This window comes from Castor canadensis, chromosome 3 (assembly GCF_047511655.1).
Source record: "Castor canadensis chromosome 3, mCasCan1.hap1v2, whole genome shotgun sequence".
NCBI lineage: Eukaryota > Metazoa > Chordata > Mammalia > Rodentia > Castoridae > Castor > Castor canadensis.
The window spans coordinates 47,672,631-47,690,194 of NC_133388.1; the positions used below are offsets into that span (position 1 = coordinate 47,672,631).

At 38.6% G+C, this 17,564-nt stretch overlaps 1 protein-coding gene across 2 annotated transcripts in view; it reads left to right on the forward strand.

Moving 5' to 3' along the window:
* Positions 1-17,564, forward strand: part of LOC109680293 (armadillo-like helical domain-containing protein 4) — a 145,162-nt gene that overhangs the window by 29,569 nt on the left and 98,029 nt on the right. For both annotated transcript variants that reach the window (XM_074067905.1, XM_074067904.1), the window contains exons 2-4: positions 6,543-7,902; positions 12,407-12,655; positions 15,058-15,267. In XM_074067905.1, coding sequence (XP_073924006.1) covers positions 6,600-7,902; positions 12,407-12,655; positions 15,058-15,267 — 1,762 coding nt within the window. In that variant the 5' untranslated portion in view covers positions 6,543-6,599. The remainder of the gene's footprint in view (positions 1-6,542; positions 7,903-12,406; positions 12,656-15,057; positions 15,268-17,564) is intronic.

Consider the following 17,564-nt stretch of genomic DNA (forward strand, 5'->3'; position numbering starts at 1 on the left):
ATTTATATTTGTTTCATGCCAGCAAATATTTATTGAATCTCTACTTGCCATTATTAGTAATTATAGGGCAGATAAAGGTGTTTATATGGAAGGAGCATAATCTTATTTGAGATGACAAGACTTAAGAACATGATAATTTGTGCTGGGGTTGTTGGAAGAAGGGTAGGAAGAGAATGGAGTAGGCATTTTGTGAGAGCAAAAGGGCCAGAATTTGGATACCTGAGGTAGGGAAGAAGAAACTCTCAGAAATGTGGTGGTGAGAGCAAAATTTAGGAGTCTGAAATGAGTATGGCACATAAGAGGGCGACATAGCTGGCTGGGGGTGGTGTGGGATTTTCATTGTAGATATGGAGCTTGGCAGTTGTATGTTTAGCACATTATATGATGCGTTTTGGGCAGGCAGGAAGTTCTCGTGGCAAAAGTAGGGACTTTGAAGTCTGACAGAACTGAAAGATCAGAAACAGATGTTACTACTTAAGCAAGCTAATTATCCTATAATATAACTACAAGCCTATAGTTTTCTCATCTAAAACAATGGGGCGTATGGAGTACCTACTTCAGTAGGTTGTTATAAGAGTTAAAGAAGATAATCACCATGAAGCACTTACAACAGTTGGCACAAAGCATTTCCAAATGGTAGCCACTTTTGATTGAGTATTGTCATTTTCATTGTCAAGAATAAACCATCTAGGTTGTATATAATGGATTAGAAAGGAGAGAGTCTGGACAGGGCTACCAATTAAGAGGCAATTAAAATAATGACAATTTAGTGAAGTGACAGAAGGGACAATTCCAAGAGTGCTTACAAGGGAAAGATTCATAGTACTTGTGAATCTAGAATGTAAAAGAGGGAAGAGTTTAAGATGACACCAAAGTTTAGATGAAGAAAACAGTTGTGTTTGAGGTGTATTCAAGAAAGATGAAGAAAGACCTGGAGCTTGAAGGTCATTGATAATTCACCTGAGTTGTAGACTGGGCTCCTTGCAGCTGTTCCTACAGGCTATCTTCTCTGTCTCTGTCTCTGTGTCTCTGTCTCTGTCTCTGTCTCTCTCTCTCTCTCTCTCTCTCTCTCTCTCAAGTTTAGGTGTTGCTTTGAGTAGTGGGGAAAAGGAGCATTATGGCCTCAATACGTAGACTTTAAAGACTCCGGGTTCACTCTCATTGTTTTTCCAGCAGACAAAGGCTTAGTTATGTTTCTTCCTCACCCCTCACTAGCTGTTTACAGTGTTTGTGTTTATCATGAGAAAGAAAAATACAAGGCAGATTGCCACCAGCTTATTGACATGTTCTGCAGCCCTCCTGTGTCTCGAGCGCTCTTAGGACAATGCTAGCGTTCCTCAATTTGTCTTGGAGGTAGGAGAATGTGTTATCATGTGATTTCTCTTTTGTGTCTTCATTTTGGTAGCATGTTGAAATAGCAGTACTCATTTGAGTTGGAAAAATATTGACCAGGTGGATAGAAAATCTGGTTATTAATCTGAGGCTAAAGTTGTATATTTTATGTTGTCTTTCATTTGTCTTTGAAACTTGAATATGCCTACCCTTGACAAAGAAATGGATTCTGGACTGTGTCTATTTAAGATTGTCAAAGATAATGCTTGACAGAGCAGCTTATCTGCCCACTGGTGGCAGAAATGCAGTAAATTGTTCAGAGGACTGCCAAGCCATTAGGATGCCTTGATAGCGGGTGACAGACAAAGTGCTACTGACTTGCTCTGAAGGGAGGCTTTTTAAGCTATTTGAGGATAATGTCCACTATCAGTTAGTAATTTGGTTAGAGTTTACTTATCTGAATTAAATGGCATTGACATGTAGTGAAAAGTAAGCAGTACCTAAAGATGCAATATGAGGGAAAAGTCAGAGAAGTATTCTCTTGTTAAATATTCTTATGATTGAGTTAATTTAATATATGACACAGAACTCTAAAAAGCAATGACATCTTCGCTCATTCCCTCTCCCAAGCACAGCAGACTTAGACGTTCATGTGTTTGTTCAGCCAATATTTACCGAGCATTTCCTCTGTACTGGCCACATAGGAGATACAATGTTGAGGAAAATAGAAAAGGCCCATACCTACAAAATATGGCTGCAGATGGTTATTTAATTTAGGATCATTGTCATTGAGTTGACAATGATCATCCTTTTCCATTTTATTTTCTAATGTCATACAACTCCCATTGTGGGATGCTAAACTCAGGAGAGTGGCAGTGTGAACCTGCTCTGAGCTTTGAAAGATGAAGAAGGATCTGGAACTTGAAGGTCATTACCAATTTATTTGAGCTGAGCTGCAGATCTGTTCCCTGCTGCTGTTCTTACAGGCTGCCTTTTCTTCTTTTAAAGTTCAGGCATTGCCTTGAATAGTGGGGAGATGGCGCATATGGCCTCGATACAGAACACAGAAAAGGCTGGTGGTTCACCCCCACTTTTTCTGCTGTAATTGGATTTAGAAAGCAGGTGGCCGACACTTAATCACAGAGGGAAAGTCTTTCAGAGCCATGGCAGAATTCCCTTCACACAAAAATTCTGAAACTCAAGACATAGGCAAAAAAAGACCTTGAAGGAAAATTCTGTTTTGGAAAGGCAATTGGGGTTATATTAAACCTTCATTCTTTGTTCCCTTTTCTGGAAATCCGATTTGCTCATAAAATGATCCTCTTAGACCACATGACGACAAAACATACAATGTGCAACACCCACCCAATCATTTGGGGGCTTCCCGGACTTGATGGCAAGATCGTGGGACTGTGGAAATATTAGTGTTTTTATCTTATGCCATATAAGTGGGATATGGAAATAGAATCATGGAGACAGAGGAGATTTCAAAGATTATTTTGTTAACTTCTCATTTTGTCAAAGGAGAAACTGAAGCTCTTTGTCCAGTATCACATAGCAAATTTTAACAAAAAAGCTAAAATTTGGAAATCATTTTTCAGATACCATTCTTGTCCTTCTGAACTCCATTACCATTCATGATGACCTGAGTTTTCCAGGTTGTATCCAGAGGCATGGGAGAGTGTAGACCAAGCCTTTAGACTACACCTTCTATTTTCTGGGATATTTAGTAAGATTTTATTGAATGGAAAAAGTATTTGTTCAGGAATGGATGGATACTGAGCAGATCCAAAATAAACCAGAGAGTTCTATAGTTTTTTGTCTCTTCTAATATAGCGATATGATTTCATAGCTCAACTTGTCTGTACAGAAATACAAAAGAATAGTTGCATTGACTATAGTTTCATTTAGGACACTTTTGTTTCAAAACTCTCATATGTTTTAAAAAAATTTTTTAAGAAGGAAAATAGAGGCATGAAGCCAAATACTGTTCAGTGATGTGCTACCTGGCTAAGAGCTAAATGCTTTCTGGCACATTTAAAGTATAGTGACGCCAAATGTTGACACGGCTTGACACATGCTGTTCCTTCTTTCTCAATTATCTTTTCAATTTTTCTCCTTTTAAAATGCTGTTAGTTCCAGGTGCTGGTGGCTCATGCCTTAATTCTAGCTACTTGGCATGCTGAGATAAGGAGAATCTAGGTTTGAGGCCAGCCGGGCAAACAGTTTGCAAGAACCCATCTCCGAAATAAGCAGAGGAAAATGAAGTGGAGGGATGGCTCAAGGGTTATGGTGCCTGCTTTGCAAGTACCTTACAAGCAACGAAGCCCTGAGTTCAACCCCTAATCCCACCAAAATAAATAAATAAATAAAAAATATGATGATACTGGATACTTGTATATAAATTAATATTTATTTATTTAATTTTTTTTTTGGTGGTACTGGGGTTTGAACTCAGGACCCTATGCTAGCTAGGCAGGCATCCTACCATTTGGGTCATGCTCCCATCCCATTTTGCCTTAAGTATTTTTTGAATAGAGTCTTATGTTTAAACCCTGTCTGGCCTGGACCTCCATCCTTCTGTTGATGCTTCCCATGTTGCTGGGATGACAGGCATATGCCACCATACGCAGCTTTTGTTGGTTAAAATGGGGTTTCATGAACTTTTTGCCCATGCTGGCCTTAAACCTCTATCCTCCTGATCTCGATCTGCTGAGTAGCTAGGATTACAGGTATGAGTCACTGTGCCCAGCTAATTTAGTATTGAAATATAATTGTTTCAAACCCCCATTCTACATTTGGGGAGACACCATCCTTCTCACAACCTCGAGAGTTCTCGGGGGACTTACGTTTCTGCTTGTCTCCTCTGGCTTCAATTTTCTTTCACTGCTAACTTTGTGGTCTGTGATAATCCTGTTGCTTTTCTGCCTGCAGTGTCATGACAGCTCATGACAACATTCTGTTCTTGTATTTCCCCAAAGCTCTGTGGTTTCAAAATTTCTGTGTAACAAATTACCCCAAAATGTAGTGGCTTAAAGTAATAATAAATCTTTACAGTTTCATGGCATTTCTGTGCACCAGGAATTTGAGAGTATTTAGGTGGGTGGTTCTGGCTCACAGCCTCTCTGAAAAAACTTGATGGGGCTGAAAATTCTGCTTTCAAGATAGCTCACTCAGACAGCTGGAGGAATGGCTCAAGTGGTGGAGTGCTTGCCTAGCAAGCATGAGACCCTGGGTTCAAACCCCAGTACTGCCCCAAACAAAAAACAATCAAAACCCAAGACAGCTCACTCAGCTTTCTACAGTCAATGTACATTAATAAAAATTCTAAAAAGTTGATCTTAGGAGAGATAGCTTGCTCCTGCTCCTGTGGTGCTGGTTATTAGTAGGAGGCCTTGGCTTTAGTCTATGGATTTCTTTTTTACCCCCACATGTAAAAAAGCCCAGTTTTCTTTTGGTCTTCAGCTTTCTAGAGCCTACCCTGAGAATTTGACCTTTTTTTCTGCCTTAAAAGGACCTTTAAGACTAAATGGGATAACATGGGAAAGCTTTGAAATTCTTAAGAGGAGAGGGCCCCATGAAAATGTGAATTTCTGCATTTCACAAGTGTCTATCATGTGCCTAACTTAGAGAGTTTAATGATTTCACATGAAAGGAAGGAAAAGGGTAGCTTTCATAAAGAAAAGGTTTTTATTTTAGAATTTTAATTCCTAGGTTTAATTTTCTAGAAAGCCTGTAGCATTATTTCTGAGAATCTCTCTCTCTCTGTTATTGGAGATCAAAAATTTGAGAAATTTCCAATAATGGGAAAATGGACCCTACTCAGAGAAAAAGAACTAAAACATTTAAATTTTGGAAAAATGAGCAATTTTAATATAGTTTTAGTTGTAATGAGAATGTGAATAGTTTATTTTAAAGAATACAGTGGATCTCAACCTTACAATAATGGATATCTAGTAGAGATTGCTAATTTAAATTTTTTTTCTAAAAATACATATATTTATATTGCTTAAGTCTTTTAACTTTTTTAATTCTTAAATTTTGAAGCATGAAGATTTTGTTTATGATTTTTTTGCAGAGAATAAGAAATGATTTAAGCTTTTTATTTTGTGGTGATATTGGGATTTGAACTCAGGGATTGGTTGGCAAGCTTTCTACCATTTGAGCCATGCCTGTAGCCATTTCTTCTTTTAGTTTATTTTTCAGATAGGGTCTCATGCTTTTTCCTGGTGCTGGCCTTGGACTGTGATCGTCCTAACATCCCATGTAGCTGTGACTGTAGGCATGAACCACCATCTCCAGTTTGGTTTTTGAGATGAGGTCTTGTTAATGTTTCTTCCACTGGGCTGTCCTTGAACCTTGTTACCTGCTGAGTAACTAAGATTACAAGCATATAACTGTAATATTCAGTCATAAGATGATATTTAGTACATTAAAAACATACTTGTTATAGCCCATTTGGACACACTTGTCTCAGTCCATTGTAACAAAATATCATAAAGTGAGGAGCTTGTATTCATTCTCCAGCACCAAAAAAAAGTATTTCTCACAGTTCTGAAGACTGGTGCGTGGTTAAGGCCCAGAGCACAAAAGGCAGCTTTTCATGTGTGCTCACATGGTAAGGGTAAGGGGCTCTCTGGGGACTCTTTTCATAGAGACCCTAGCCCCACTCATCAGGGGTCTGCCTTCATGATCTTATTATCAAAAGACCCCCCTACTTCCTAAAACCATCACATTGATGATTAGATTTCATCGTAAGAATTCTGGGGAACATAGACATTTAGACCAGGGAAACACTCTAAAAGTTATTTGAATGACTGTGTGACATTTACTGTCTGCATCCTGGACATGTTGCCATTTCTGCTATCGTTTGACTACGTGAATAATAGAGGAATTTGCAGAGAATATTGCAAATGTGACTTCAAGGGTAGTTTATTTTGAGTAGGTGTTTAAGAAACAATAAACTTAGTACTTGAACTATGTGTACCTTTTTCTAAGGAGCTTCAAGTTAAATCAGCTGCAAAATTCAGCAGGGAAAAATGAACTGGGTTAACTACGTCTCGAGGGTACAAAGAAATAGAACAGTCATCTCCTACCTACCTTCTCTGTGTATGAAGTCAACGAGATTATTTTACTTATGGTTTAATTTAAAGGAACTTATTGACAAAATATATTTACACAACATTTTGATATGCTTTATTTTTCTGCAGGACTCGATTACTGGAATTGTCACCTCTGCCAGTTTATATGCACATTTCTCTTCCACTATGAGTAGATCAATTGTTTTACACATTTGTCTGGCGTTCTGTAGCCTTCTATTCCTCAGCTTTGCCACACAATGTCTGGCCTTCCCCAAAATGGAAAGAAGGGAGATAGAACATGATCGTGCAGAAAAAGAGCAGACTGAGAGTACAAACGTAGATGACCAAGAAAACAGTTCCATCATTCTAACGCATATGCCCCAAATCATGGTCTCTGAAGATCCAATAATAGTGTCAGCTGGACCATCAGTGACGCCATTAAATATAGAATTCTCAGTTAATAAAGAAACCCAGCCAGAGCCTAACAGCCCTAGTCGTTATACTGCTACTGAGCCAGTGGTTCCAGTCAGTGAAGAAGTGTTTGGTTCCAGCCAGTCAGAGGGAATGTCTCCTGAAAGCAGACTTTCCAATGTCCTGTTAACTACTGGTATCACTGCACTGACTTCTCTGAATGTGGATGACACGAAAGAACCCGTTAGCAGTACCAGCGTTCAGCCCATTGCAGAAGGGACCACAGATGCAACACAGGGTTTTCCGAAGTATGTGGATAGTCAGTTGTTTGCAACTGAAAGTCAGGAAGGAGTTAGCTTGGGACATTCACCTTCCTCCTATATAAATACTGAAGAAATGCTAGCCACTAATCCAAGACCTGAGAAATTTGAAACAGACACAGACCAGAGGACCACTTCTTTTCCTGATGCTGAGTCCACAGCAGACACTGAGCCTGCAAGCCTTCTGTCTGATGGGGAGAAGCCCTCACAGATGACAGCCGATAACACCCAGGCTACTGCCACTGAGCACTTGCCAGAGTACACTCTGAGTATTGAGTCAGAAACTGACAGTCTGCTGGGAGCCCCTGAAGTCACAGTGAGTGACAGCACAGCTGTTCCAGCTGCCTCTGTCTTAAGTAATGAGTGGGATGACACCAAACTAGAACGTGTAAGCCAGATAAGGACCCCACAGCTCCGAGACAATACAGAGACTCAGGAGAGAATAGAACCTTCACAGACAGCACATGTAAGCCCTTACAGGACAGAAGGGGACCAACCTTGGACAGAGGCTGAAGGGGGAACACACATGGGGATGACTCTGCTATTATCGAAAGGGGATGAGACATCACCTGCCTTCACCCATCCAAGTTCCTTTACTCCCACGAGTCTGATGGAAGATACCAAAGCTTCCATTGTGAGTGTGTTCCAAAGTACAGGAGGCTCTATGGAATCCACCAAGGAAAATGGTGCCAGGTTTTTCACAGAGACTACTGTTTCCATGTCTGAACATGAGTCAGAGGCATATCAACTATTGAAAGGTAAAAGAAAAAAGAAAGAGGAAAGCTCTCCTGAATTTGGAATCTTTTAATTTTATTTTGTTTTAAATGGTGATTTAGAATAGGTACTAAAGTTTTAATGAAAAGCAAAAGTATTCAAATAAATCATGCATTTCAAACAGTGATCTTCCACTGGGGACATTTAGCAATGTTTGGACACATTTTTGTTGTTGTTGTTGGACTGGGGTATGAATTCAGGGCACTGAATCAGGCACTCTACTGCTTGAGCCATACCTCTAGTCCATTTTGCTTGGGTTCTTTTGGAGATGGGGGTCTTGTGAGCTCTTTTCCTGGCTTAGCCTTGAACTGTGACCTTCCTAACAGCCTCCCAAGTAGCTAGGATTACAGGCACGAACCACCAGCACGTGGTTGGAGACATTTTATTACAACTGAAGGTTGCTGCTAGCATCTACTAGGTAGGGGCCAGGGAACATGCTGTAATGCATAGGACAGTACCCCCCCCAAGTGATTGTTCTAAGCCAGCATGTCAGTAACATTGAGGGCAAGAAACCCTGATATAGATGAGTATTTTTCAACTATTTTATTATGAAAATATATGAATGTATAAGAAAATGTGAAATAGCTATATGTTTAAGTAGTACAGTAAATAATATATTATACATTGTTGTAACATATACTTGATTTTAGATATTTCTTACAAAAAAAGCTTTAGGTAAATATTTATCTCATAGTATCAACCATATGAGCTTTCTGACTTTTATTTACTCCAAAACAAATCAGGTATAAATAAGGAGGTGAAAAAAGATAAATCATCTGTTGACTTGCTTCTGCATTTTCTCCTTTTTCTTGGCCTTTGCATCTATGAATATTACAAGCTGAGGAGCCTTACATTTGTTGTTGTTGAATAACATTTTTCTTTATTATGTGTCGTTAGTTAGCGTCAGAAAGGAAAAACTTTGTATAAAGTATATCTGCTTATTTCTAGTTGTATTGGAACACATACAACACAATATTCAGTCAAGTAGCCTGATTAATGGAAAACATCAAATTTGTATGTTTGTTATTTGTATGTTATTGGAATTTACTTAACATGGTAAGAGATCATTTGATAAGTGGTGAAAGGAAGATTGAATTTTCATGTTTAACTCATTTTAAACACTGACAGGCCTAATAGACAGTAAATTTTCATAGAAGCTTCCAGAAAATGTTTTGTAAGTTGCTCTTTAAGTAACATTAAGTAAGTTGGGTTCACATAACCATAAAGATTTTTGATATGACTGAGCAAGAAGTTTATTTCATTGCTATTTCTGGAGTAGTAAGTCATATAGACCTAGATTATGCACTCCACAATTGAATCCATGATTACTATGTTCTAGTCTTGTGTTAGCTTTTACACATACAGGCTACAAAGTGAAATTGATTTGATAATTATCAGATTATTGAATATGCATCTCAGTCATAATTGCCTCACTTAACTATCAGACTTTCAACAGATGACTTCTTTTTATTCACAGCATATAGCATAATACCTGGTGTGTTCAAGAAATACCAGTGCAATGCATTAATAAATGAAGACAGAGAATCACTTAGCCTGGGATCATCCAATATGATTGCCTATCTTGTCCAATTAATTAGACAGTTTCTCTATATTCTTTATAGAAAGAGGAACAGTCAAATTATTCCCTTCATTTCATTTTTTTTGGTCCCATAGAGTTCAAGAAAATGTGAAAGATTGAAATAATTGACAATAGTAGCTATAGAATAATAAAAAAATTTTATATTTATTTTCTGGTAATTATAAACATTTTTTCTTGAAGGAAAGAACTCAAGTGTCAATCATTTTAAGGACCACAGAGGATATTATGTTTTTTCAGGATGATTTCAACAATGATTTTTTGGTGTTTTGGATATTATTGACAGATGAGTATCTGAGATTGTGGTCAGTCCTCTGATACAGCTAGTTCTTTAGATGGCTTTTTTGAGGGCTGGGGGTGTGACTCAAGCAGTAGAGTGCCTGCCTAGCAAGCCCAAGGCCCAGAGATCAAACTCTAATACTGCCAAAAAAAAATTGTGCTCAGGTAACTGAGTCTCAAAGGGCTGGGGACATGGGTCAAATGGCACAGTGCCTGCCTAGATGGTTCACTTGAAGATTGGGTTTTAAAAATAATCTATACTGAATATTATATCCATTTTTCCTTTAGGAAATAGGAAGAGTGAGAGACGTTGGGAAATTTGAATGTTGTTTTTAAAAGTCCATTACTATTTCTAGTTCTCACTCTTTTTTCTCTATCAGCCATCATTTACTCAAGATGCTATGTATTTTGACATCTCTGCTGTTTCATAAAACTGTGAACATAAAACTATTTTTTAACATATTTTTTCACTATGCTTTTGAAAATTAGGACAACATGGAGAACACATACTGCTTAAAATGACAAAATGATATATTATTGTCTTCTTGTAGCAAACAGAATTTAGTCCCAGGTGCTGGAGATATGAAAGGGCAGTGAATCCTGGCTCTCAGGAGAGTTACAGTCTTGTTGAAAAAAGGGAAAAAAGACAGGAAAAACTTAAATCATGGGATAAAGAGCAAATAGGAAGTTCCTGCAAAAACCTTCCCCTGGTTTTCTCTGTCCTACAACCAGATGTATTGTCCTATCAGATGTAAAAATTTCTTCAATTCAAAGAAAAAGCAGCCCAAAATGGATGGGTGCCAAGAAAAAGAATTAAGTTTTTACTGAAAAGTACAAATTTTAAAGCAAATAAATTGTTTTCAAGGAAAAGCATTTTGCAGTAATAAGATACCATGATGTCATTAATGGAAACTTTGAGGAAACTTCAGCTGTCCCTAGAATGTTATTTTTTTGCTTATAATTTACTGTACCTGCTAATATGCTATGTATCTAGAACTAGTGTATATGTATGTATGCATATGTCTATACTATATATAGTATATATGTATATAGTATATACATACATACATACATATCTGTGTCTCTCTCTTTCTCTCTGTATAGACACAGAAATTTATACATATTAGTGGTACTAGGGTTTGAACTCAGGGCCTTACGCTTGCTAGGCAGACAGTAGCCCCCAAATTAAGATTTTAAAAATGGGTCAGTATTTGAAATTTCCAGCATAGACCCTCCTAAGAAGATGGCAAATCTTGATCCTTGTAAATAGCCTTCGATAGTGTATTGGGCACAGCAGAATGCCAAAAGGAAGGTGGGCCTGTGTAGATAAGGGCTCCTCTACCTCTCTGTTTCCCTCCCTTTCCAGATTTAAAAGCAAAAGCAGACCTGAGAGGCGTCCCTGGTGTTCCAGGGCATTGTCAGCATGCTGACCATGTCCCTTAGCAGGATCTTTAGTTTTTCTAAACCTAAGCTGTTCTCATGTTTATTGGACACTTACCAAGTATCAGGTGTGTACTGAGTGTTTTACATATGTTACCTACTTTAGTCTTTGTGAGAACTCTGAGATAGAGAATATTATTGTCCCCATTTTGTAGTTGGGGACACTCAAGGCTAAGACATGTTAAGTAATTTGCTCAGGATCAGAGAGCTAGAGAGTGGCTGAGTCAGAATTCAGACAGGTAAACTGGCTCTGTAGCCTTGCAGCTTCGGTGGAATGATGTTAGCATCCCCTCCCCTTCGTACATATGGGAGGATAAAATAAGACAATGCCCTCTGTGCAGCTAGTACTGTGTGCATGGTACAGAAAAGAAACTCAGGAAACATTCGTTATTGTAATTATAATGTTCCTTTCTTCTTCAGAATGTGAAAATATGTAAACATGAAAATTAATATATATATATATATATACAAATGCTTCTGAGAATCTTTTGTTTTGTTTTGAGATAGGATCTTGCTGTGTTGCCCAAGCTGGTTTTCTGTTTGAGATATTCCTGTCTCTGCCTCCCAGGTGCTGGGATTACAAGCATGTGTTACCATATCCATATGTTACCATATGTTATCATATCTTCTGAGGAATTTTTTAATGTAGCTTAGTTCTGTACAACAAGCTTAGCCATTGGTATTCTTACTTTGTTTTGGATTTTATTCTAGTTTTTTACATTAATTTCTTTATTTCTATCTTATATTCTGATCCATAATTCTTTTAATTCTTCTTCTTTTTTTTTTTTTGGCTGCCCTGGGGTTTGAACTCAGGGCCTCAACTTGCTGGGCCTTACCTCTTGAGCAACTCCACACCAGCCCTTTCTTGTGATGGGCTTTTCTGAGATAGGTTTTATGAACTACTGGCCCAGGGCTGGCTTCAAACCACATCCTCTTGATCTCTGCCTCCTGAGTTACTGGGATTACAGGCGTGAACCACTGGCACCCGGCTGATCCAAAACTCTTAAATGCTCAACAGTGACATTTGTTTACTGTCCTTTTATTTCTGAGTTCTCTGTTTTTCCAATCTCTGAATTAGCTGTGTCTTTCCCCAACTTACTCATTAAAGTGTAGAGATTTGATTTTAAAGTATAGGGATTTGTTCTATTTTAAAATCTTTCCCCTCTTTTAAGATATCATCACTCAAGAGATGACAACACTGGTGGAAGAACCAGAAGGAACCTTACCCTTGGTGACACAAGAGCAGGTGGCCACCATTGAGGTTCCCAGAGACAACAGTGGGCCTGAGGGAGGCAAGGAGTCCCCGTCTCCTGTGTCTGATGGTGCTGGTGTCACTCAGCTGTCCAGAAGATGGGAGCCCCTGGCCACTGCAGCTTCTGCTACAGTCGTCCCTTGGTCTCTTGAAGTCAGTCCTGCGGAAGGTCTGTAAAGCAGGGAACGGGACTCAGTGTTTTGAGGGTGGGTGTTTTCTGTAGGCTGTAAGCAATAAAATAAATGGGGCAGGTGGCCCTGTCAGCAGAGTGCGTGCACAGGTCCATACACACACACACACACACACACACACACACACACACACACACACACACACACCACACACAGCTAGCCTGGAAAGGTGGGTGAACTCTCTCTTGTTTGCAGAGACATGATGCAGCCTGAAAGGATGAGAGCTTAGTTGCCTAGTAAGGTCTCCTGGTGGCCTGTCTCTAGATCACTGAGGCCAGCTCCCCTGAGGACTTCCCCCTTGCAGTTCTACTGGGAGCCAGGGTGGGGAGGTGAAAGCAGCAAGGACCTGGTTTGAATCCCTACTTTGGCTGTCATGAGGATTGCAGCCTCAAGCAAGTTTCTTAACTTGGTTTGGTCATTTCTAAATAATGACTACCTGTCTTACAGGTTATTTGAAAGGTTTGAAATAATGTGTATGGAGTACTGTCTATACAGTAGGTCTTCAAATCCTCTTGTATCTTAAGGGCAATGGCGTTTTAAAATCTGGTTGATTATTCAGAATCACTTGGGAATTTATTATTTATTTATTTATTTAGGTGGTGCTGGGGTTTGAACTCAGGGCCTCATGATTGCTAGTGTTAACCCTACCACTAGAGCCACCTGCCAGCCCTCCCTTGGGAATTAAAAAAAAAAACTATTTAAAATTATTTTGGGCCTCATATTTCTGTCTCATCATTGGCCCAAGTAAGGCCTACTTTTGTGTGCACTTGCTAAGTTATTTTAAACAATGTTATAAATACTTTCTAGTCCTGCCTCCCACTGCTACCCCCAAACATTACAAAACAAAACAAAACAAAAAGCTAGGGCCCTGACATTAACCTTCATGAAATCCTGTGATCTTTTCCATGTTAGCTTTCTCTTCTCATTGGTAACCATCATCCTGAATCTTGTTTTCCTAATTGTCTTTGCTTCCTTTAAAAAGTAAGTTTTGCTGGGTGCAGGAGGCTCACACCTGTAATCCTAGCTACTCAGGAGGCAGAGAGCAGGAGGATCACAGTTCAAAGCCAGCCCAGGCAAATAGTTCGTGAGACTCCATCTCAAAAAACCCTTCAAAAAATAGGGCTGGTGGAGTGGCTCAAGGTGAAGGCCCTGAGTTCAAACTCCTGTACTGCAAAAAAAAAAAAATGTTTTATTACATCTATATTTATTTCTGTAAGTTACACATTTTAAAATCTTAGTTGTTTTTAATTTTATAGGGGAAATACTGTACTATGGATGAACTTTTGGGGGCTTAAAATTTTTACTTAATATTCAGTTTCTAAAACATACTTCCTGTAGTTCTTTTGTTTTGACCATTGTATACTATTCCATTATGAAAATATAACCTAGTTTATTTACCCATTCCTCATCCATTGTCCTAGTGATTTGTACTTGGGTCATTTCCAGGTTTGGCTGTTGTGAACATTGCTGCATGAATACTTCTGCACATGTTCTCCATTATGCATGTACAGGGTTTTTTTCTGAGAATATACCTAGGAATGGAATTGCTGGCCATAGGATGTCTGATTGTTTGACTATAGGAGACAATCTTGTTTTCCAAAGTGGTTACACCAGTTTATACCCCCACCAGAAATACATGGGACTCTGTGCCTCTGTATTAAGAACAGTTTTTAGACTTCATGGTCAAAGAGATTCTGATTCAGAAAGCTGTGCTGTGTGAAAAACATAAGAATCTACATTTAAAAAATTGTCTCAAGAGATTCTGTTGCTCCACCAGCCTTCCTTCCTCCCTCCCTCCCTTCTTTCCTTCCCTCCCTCTCTCTCTCTCTTTCTTTCCTTCCTTCCCTCCCTCCCTCCCTCCTTCACTCCTTTCTTTCTTTTTGTCTGACAGTACTGGGGTTTAAACTCAGGACCTCACACTTGCTAGATCATCCAGGTTTTCAAGCTACTGCTGTTCTAGAATCTGTAGACTTGGAAATGCCTGGGGTGATATCTGAGAGCCTTGAAGTTTAAACTAGTCTAGACACATATCTAGGCTCTTATTCTTTGACATGATTTTTGGGAAAAATACTTGATCTTTCCAAAGTAGTCTTCAGTCTATAGTTCAGTATTTTGTGCCTTTGATAATATACAAAATCCTGCAATATATATAATATATATAATCCTGCAATGGGAGATTAACCTTTAAAAATTAAGTTCAGATTTAAAGCCACATATTTTCCCTGATGATAAAGTGGATAACTGTGGGTTGCTGTGTTGATGTATTGTAAATAAGATATTGATTTCATTAATCATTTCTTGTCTGAAAAATGAAGGCACAGGTTTACATTTTCCATAAAGATTATCTTGTGGGTTAAGTCTTGTCTCTTGTGTTTGGCAGACCTAATGGACACAGTCACAGAGCCAAATGAGGAGTTCATACCAGTTTTGGGCTCCCCAGTGACACCCCCTGGAATAACGGAGGAGGCCTCGCCCAGTGTGTCTCCAGCACTTCCTGTTTCTGAGGCACCTTTTGAGAGAAGAACAGTTCCTTCCATTAGCCACCCTAATACAGCTGCCTCTTACGGCTTGGACCAGCTTGAATCTGAAGGTATCCATTCTTGGAAGGGGATCTTTTCTAGGACTGATTGAGTGAGCCACTGAGCCAATGTTTTTGAGAAATGATTAAGTAGACTTGTTTAATCCATAGGGTAGATCAGGGGTTGTTTTTGTATGACCTACAAGCTAAGAATGGTTTTTACATTTTTAAATGATTGAAAAAAACTAAAAGAAGAATAATATCTTGTTGCATTTAAAGTTATATAAAATTCAAATTTCATTGTGCATAATTAAAACTGTATTGGCATATAGCCACTCTCATTCATTTACCTATTGTCCATGGCTGTGCCATAATAGATTTGAGAAGCTGTGATAAAGACTAAATGGCTCAAAAAGCCTAACACATTTAAATTATGGCTCTTACGTGAATGTGAAGAGGAGACTGTTGGGAGGGGGGAGGGTGAAAGAAAAGGATACTGAGGGGTGAAGAAGGTAGAACTACATCGCACCGAGCACTGTGAAAGACGGGGGGAGAGGGAGTGGAGGAGTGGGATATAATGGAGGGGGTGAACTTGTATGCACGTATGGATTCATCATGATGAAATCCCTTCCTATTGTTAATTTATGATAAATAAGAAAACCAATATAAAATATGACCCTTCACAGAACAAGTCTATTGACCCTTGGCTTATATCAGTGATCCTCAACTACAGTTGAACATTAGGATTGTCTTGAGAGCTTTTCATGAATCCCAGTGCCCAAGGACCTTTCCCAGTGATCTGATTAAGTTGGTGTAGGTGGGATTTAGCATCAACATTAAAAACAGCTGTAGATGATTTCAATATAGGCTGCATTGAGAATCTTTCCCACCAGATTTCCTTGGATCGAAGTTTTCATGTGTACTGTATTCTAATAACATCGCTCTATTTGTTAATGCTAGATTATTATCCCTTACTAACATCTCTGGGTTAGAATATTCTACTATTTGGAGATAGACAGTCTCTTTACTTACTAAAACTGGGAAATTCATGCCAAATTGTACTTTCCACGACATTGAAATTGACCATGAAAAAGATAGTTGGGGCACAAACAAGATTAGAGATATGATCTGTGGTCATGTAATTACTGGGGTCAACATTTTTTTTTGGGGTGGTACTGGGGCTTGAATTCAGGACCTTGAACTTGCCAGGCAGGTGCTCTATCAGGTAAGCTCTTGGACAGTCAATTAGCAATGTGTTTAATGTGGTGAGGACACAAGATGTGCTGTTATTGTATATTTTGTCTTCGCTAACTGACAAGGAAGGTGGTTTGGAGACTGTTGCGGGCTTTCAGGGTGACCCTAGTAATCTGTTCATGGAGAGAAGTGACTTTTTAAGAGAGTGGGGAATTCCGCAGTAGAACGCTTGTTTATGAAATGGACCAAAGTGAGCCCAGAGTCTAATACTTTGGCATTCCACATGAAAACAGACAACAGACTCCACCTGACTTTGAGTCCAGTGCCTCTTCTAATTGTCCGCTCTACTTGATGCCACCTAAAAAGTAGGTTTCCTGAGTTAACCTGAGTTAGACATGACAACTCTACTTGTCAGGACTCTTTAAATCAAAGAAAAAATTGTATTTGTGAATACTCTATACTTGAAGAACTGCAATAATTTTCTAAATTTAGTAGATGATGGCAGTTGTATTCAAATATGTTAGAATTTTCCTGATGTGCCTAAGATGTTCTGGAGTTTTAGTTCTTTTCTTCTACACAATTCAATTTCACCTTCTTTTTGATAATATATTTTGTCAGGTTTTCATCTAAATTATGATCCTTGTCAAGGTTTCTGAAAGACAGTTTTTGGTTAAAAATATTCTTTCTATTACATTGTTGGGCTTAAGATAAGATTTTGAATTAGTACATCATTTCTCCCAGATACCAGGGTATACTGTTTATGTTTAATTAGTATATGTTAATAATATCAGAATTAACCTTATTCTGGTACATATAATTCTTAGACTGTAGAGGGGGAGAAGTTGTGATGTGTTTTTCATTTCTTGGTCACTGAATTCTGGTACGTATAATCTTATTCTGGTACAGACAGTGGTGGCCTCCATTTTCAATGTGTATTATATTCCTTGCCCAGGAATATAAGGGTAACTTGAGCTGTTGACTTGGTGAAGTATTTTAATTCTATCATAGGAGTATAGGGAGAGAATTTACTCTTAACTAGAACAGTTATGTCAAGTTATCTTTATCTGCCTTTCAAGTTTTAATCTCTGTGATATGTTGACAGATGGCATGCACTTCTCCAATATAAGATATATGTTTGTAAAGCTGGGCATGATGTAATTCCGGCACTTGTGAAG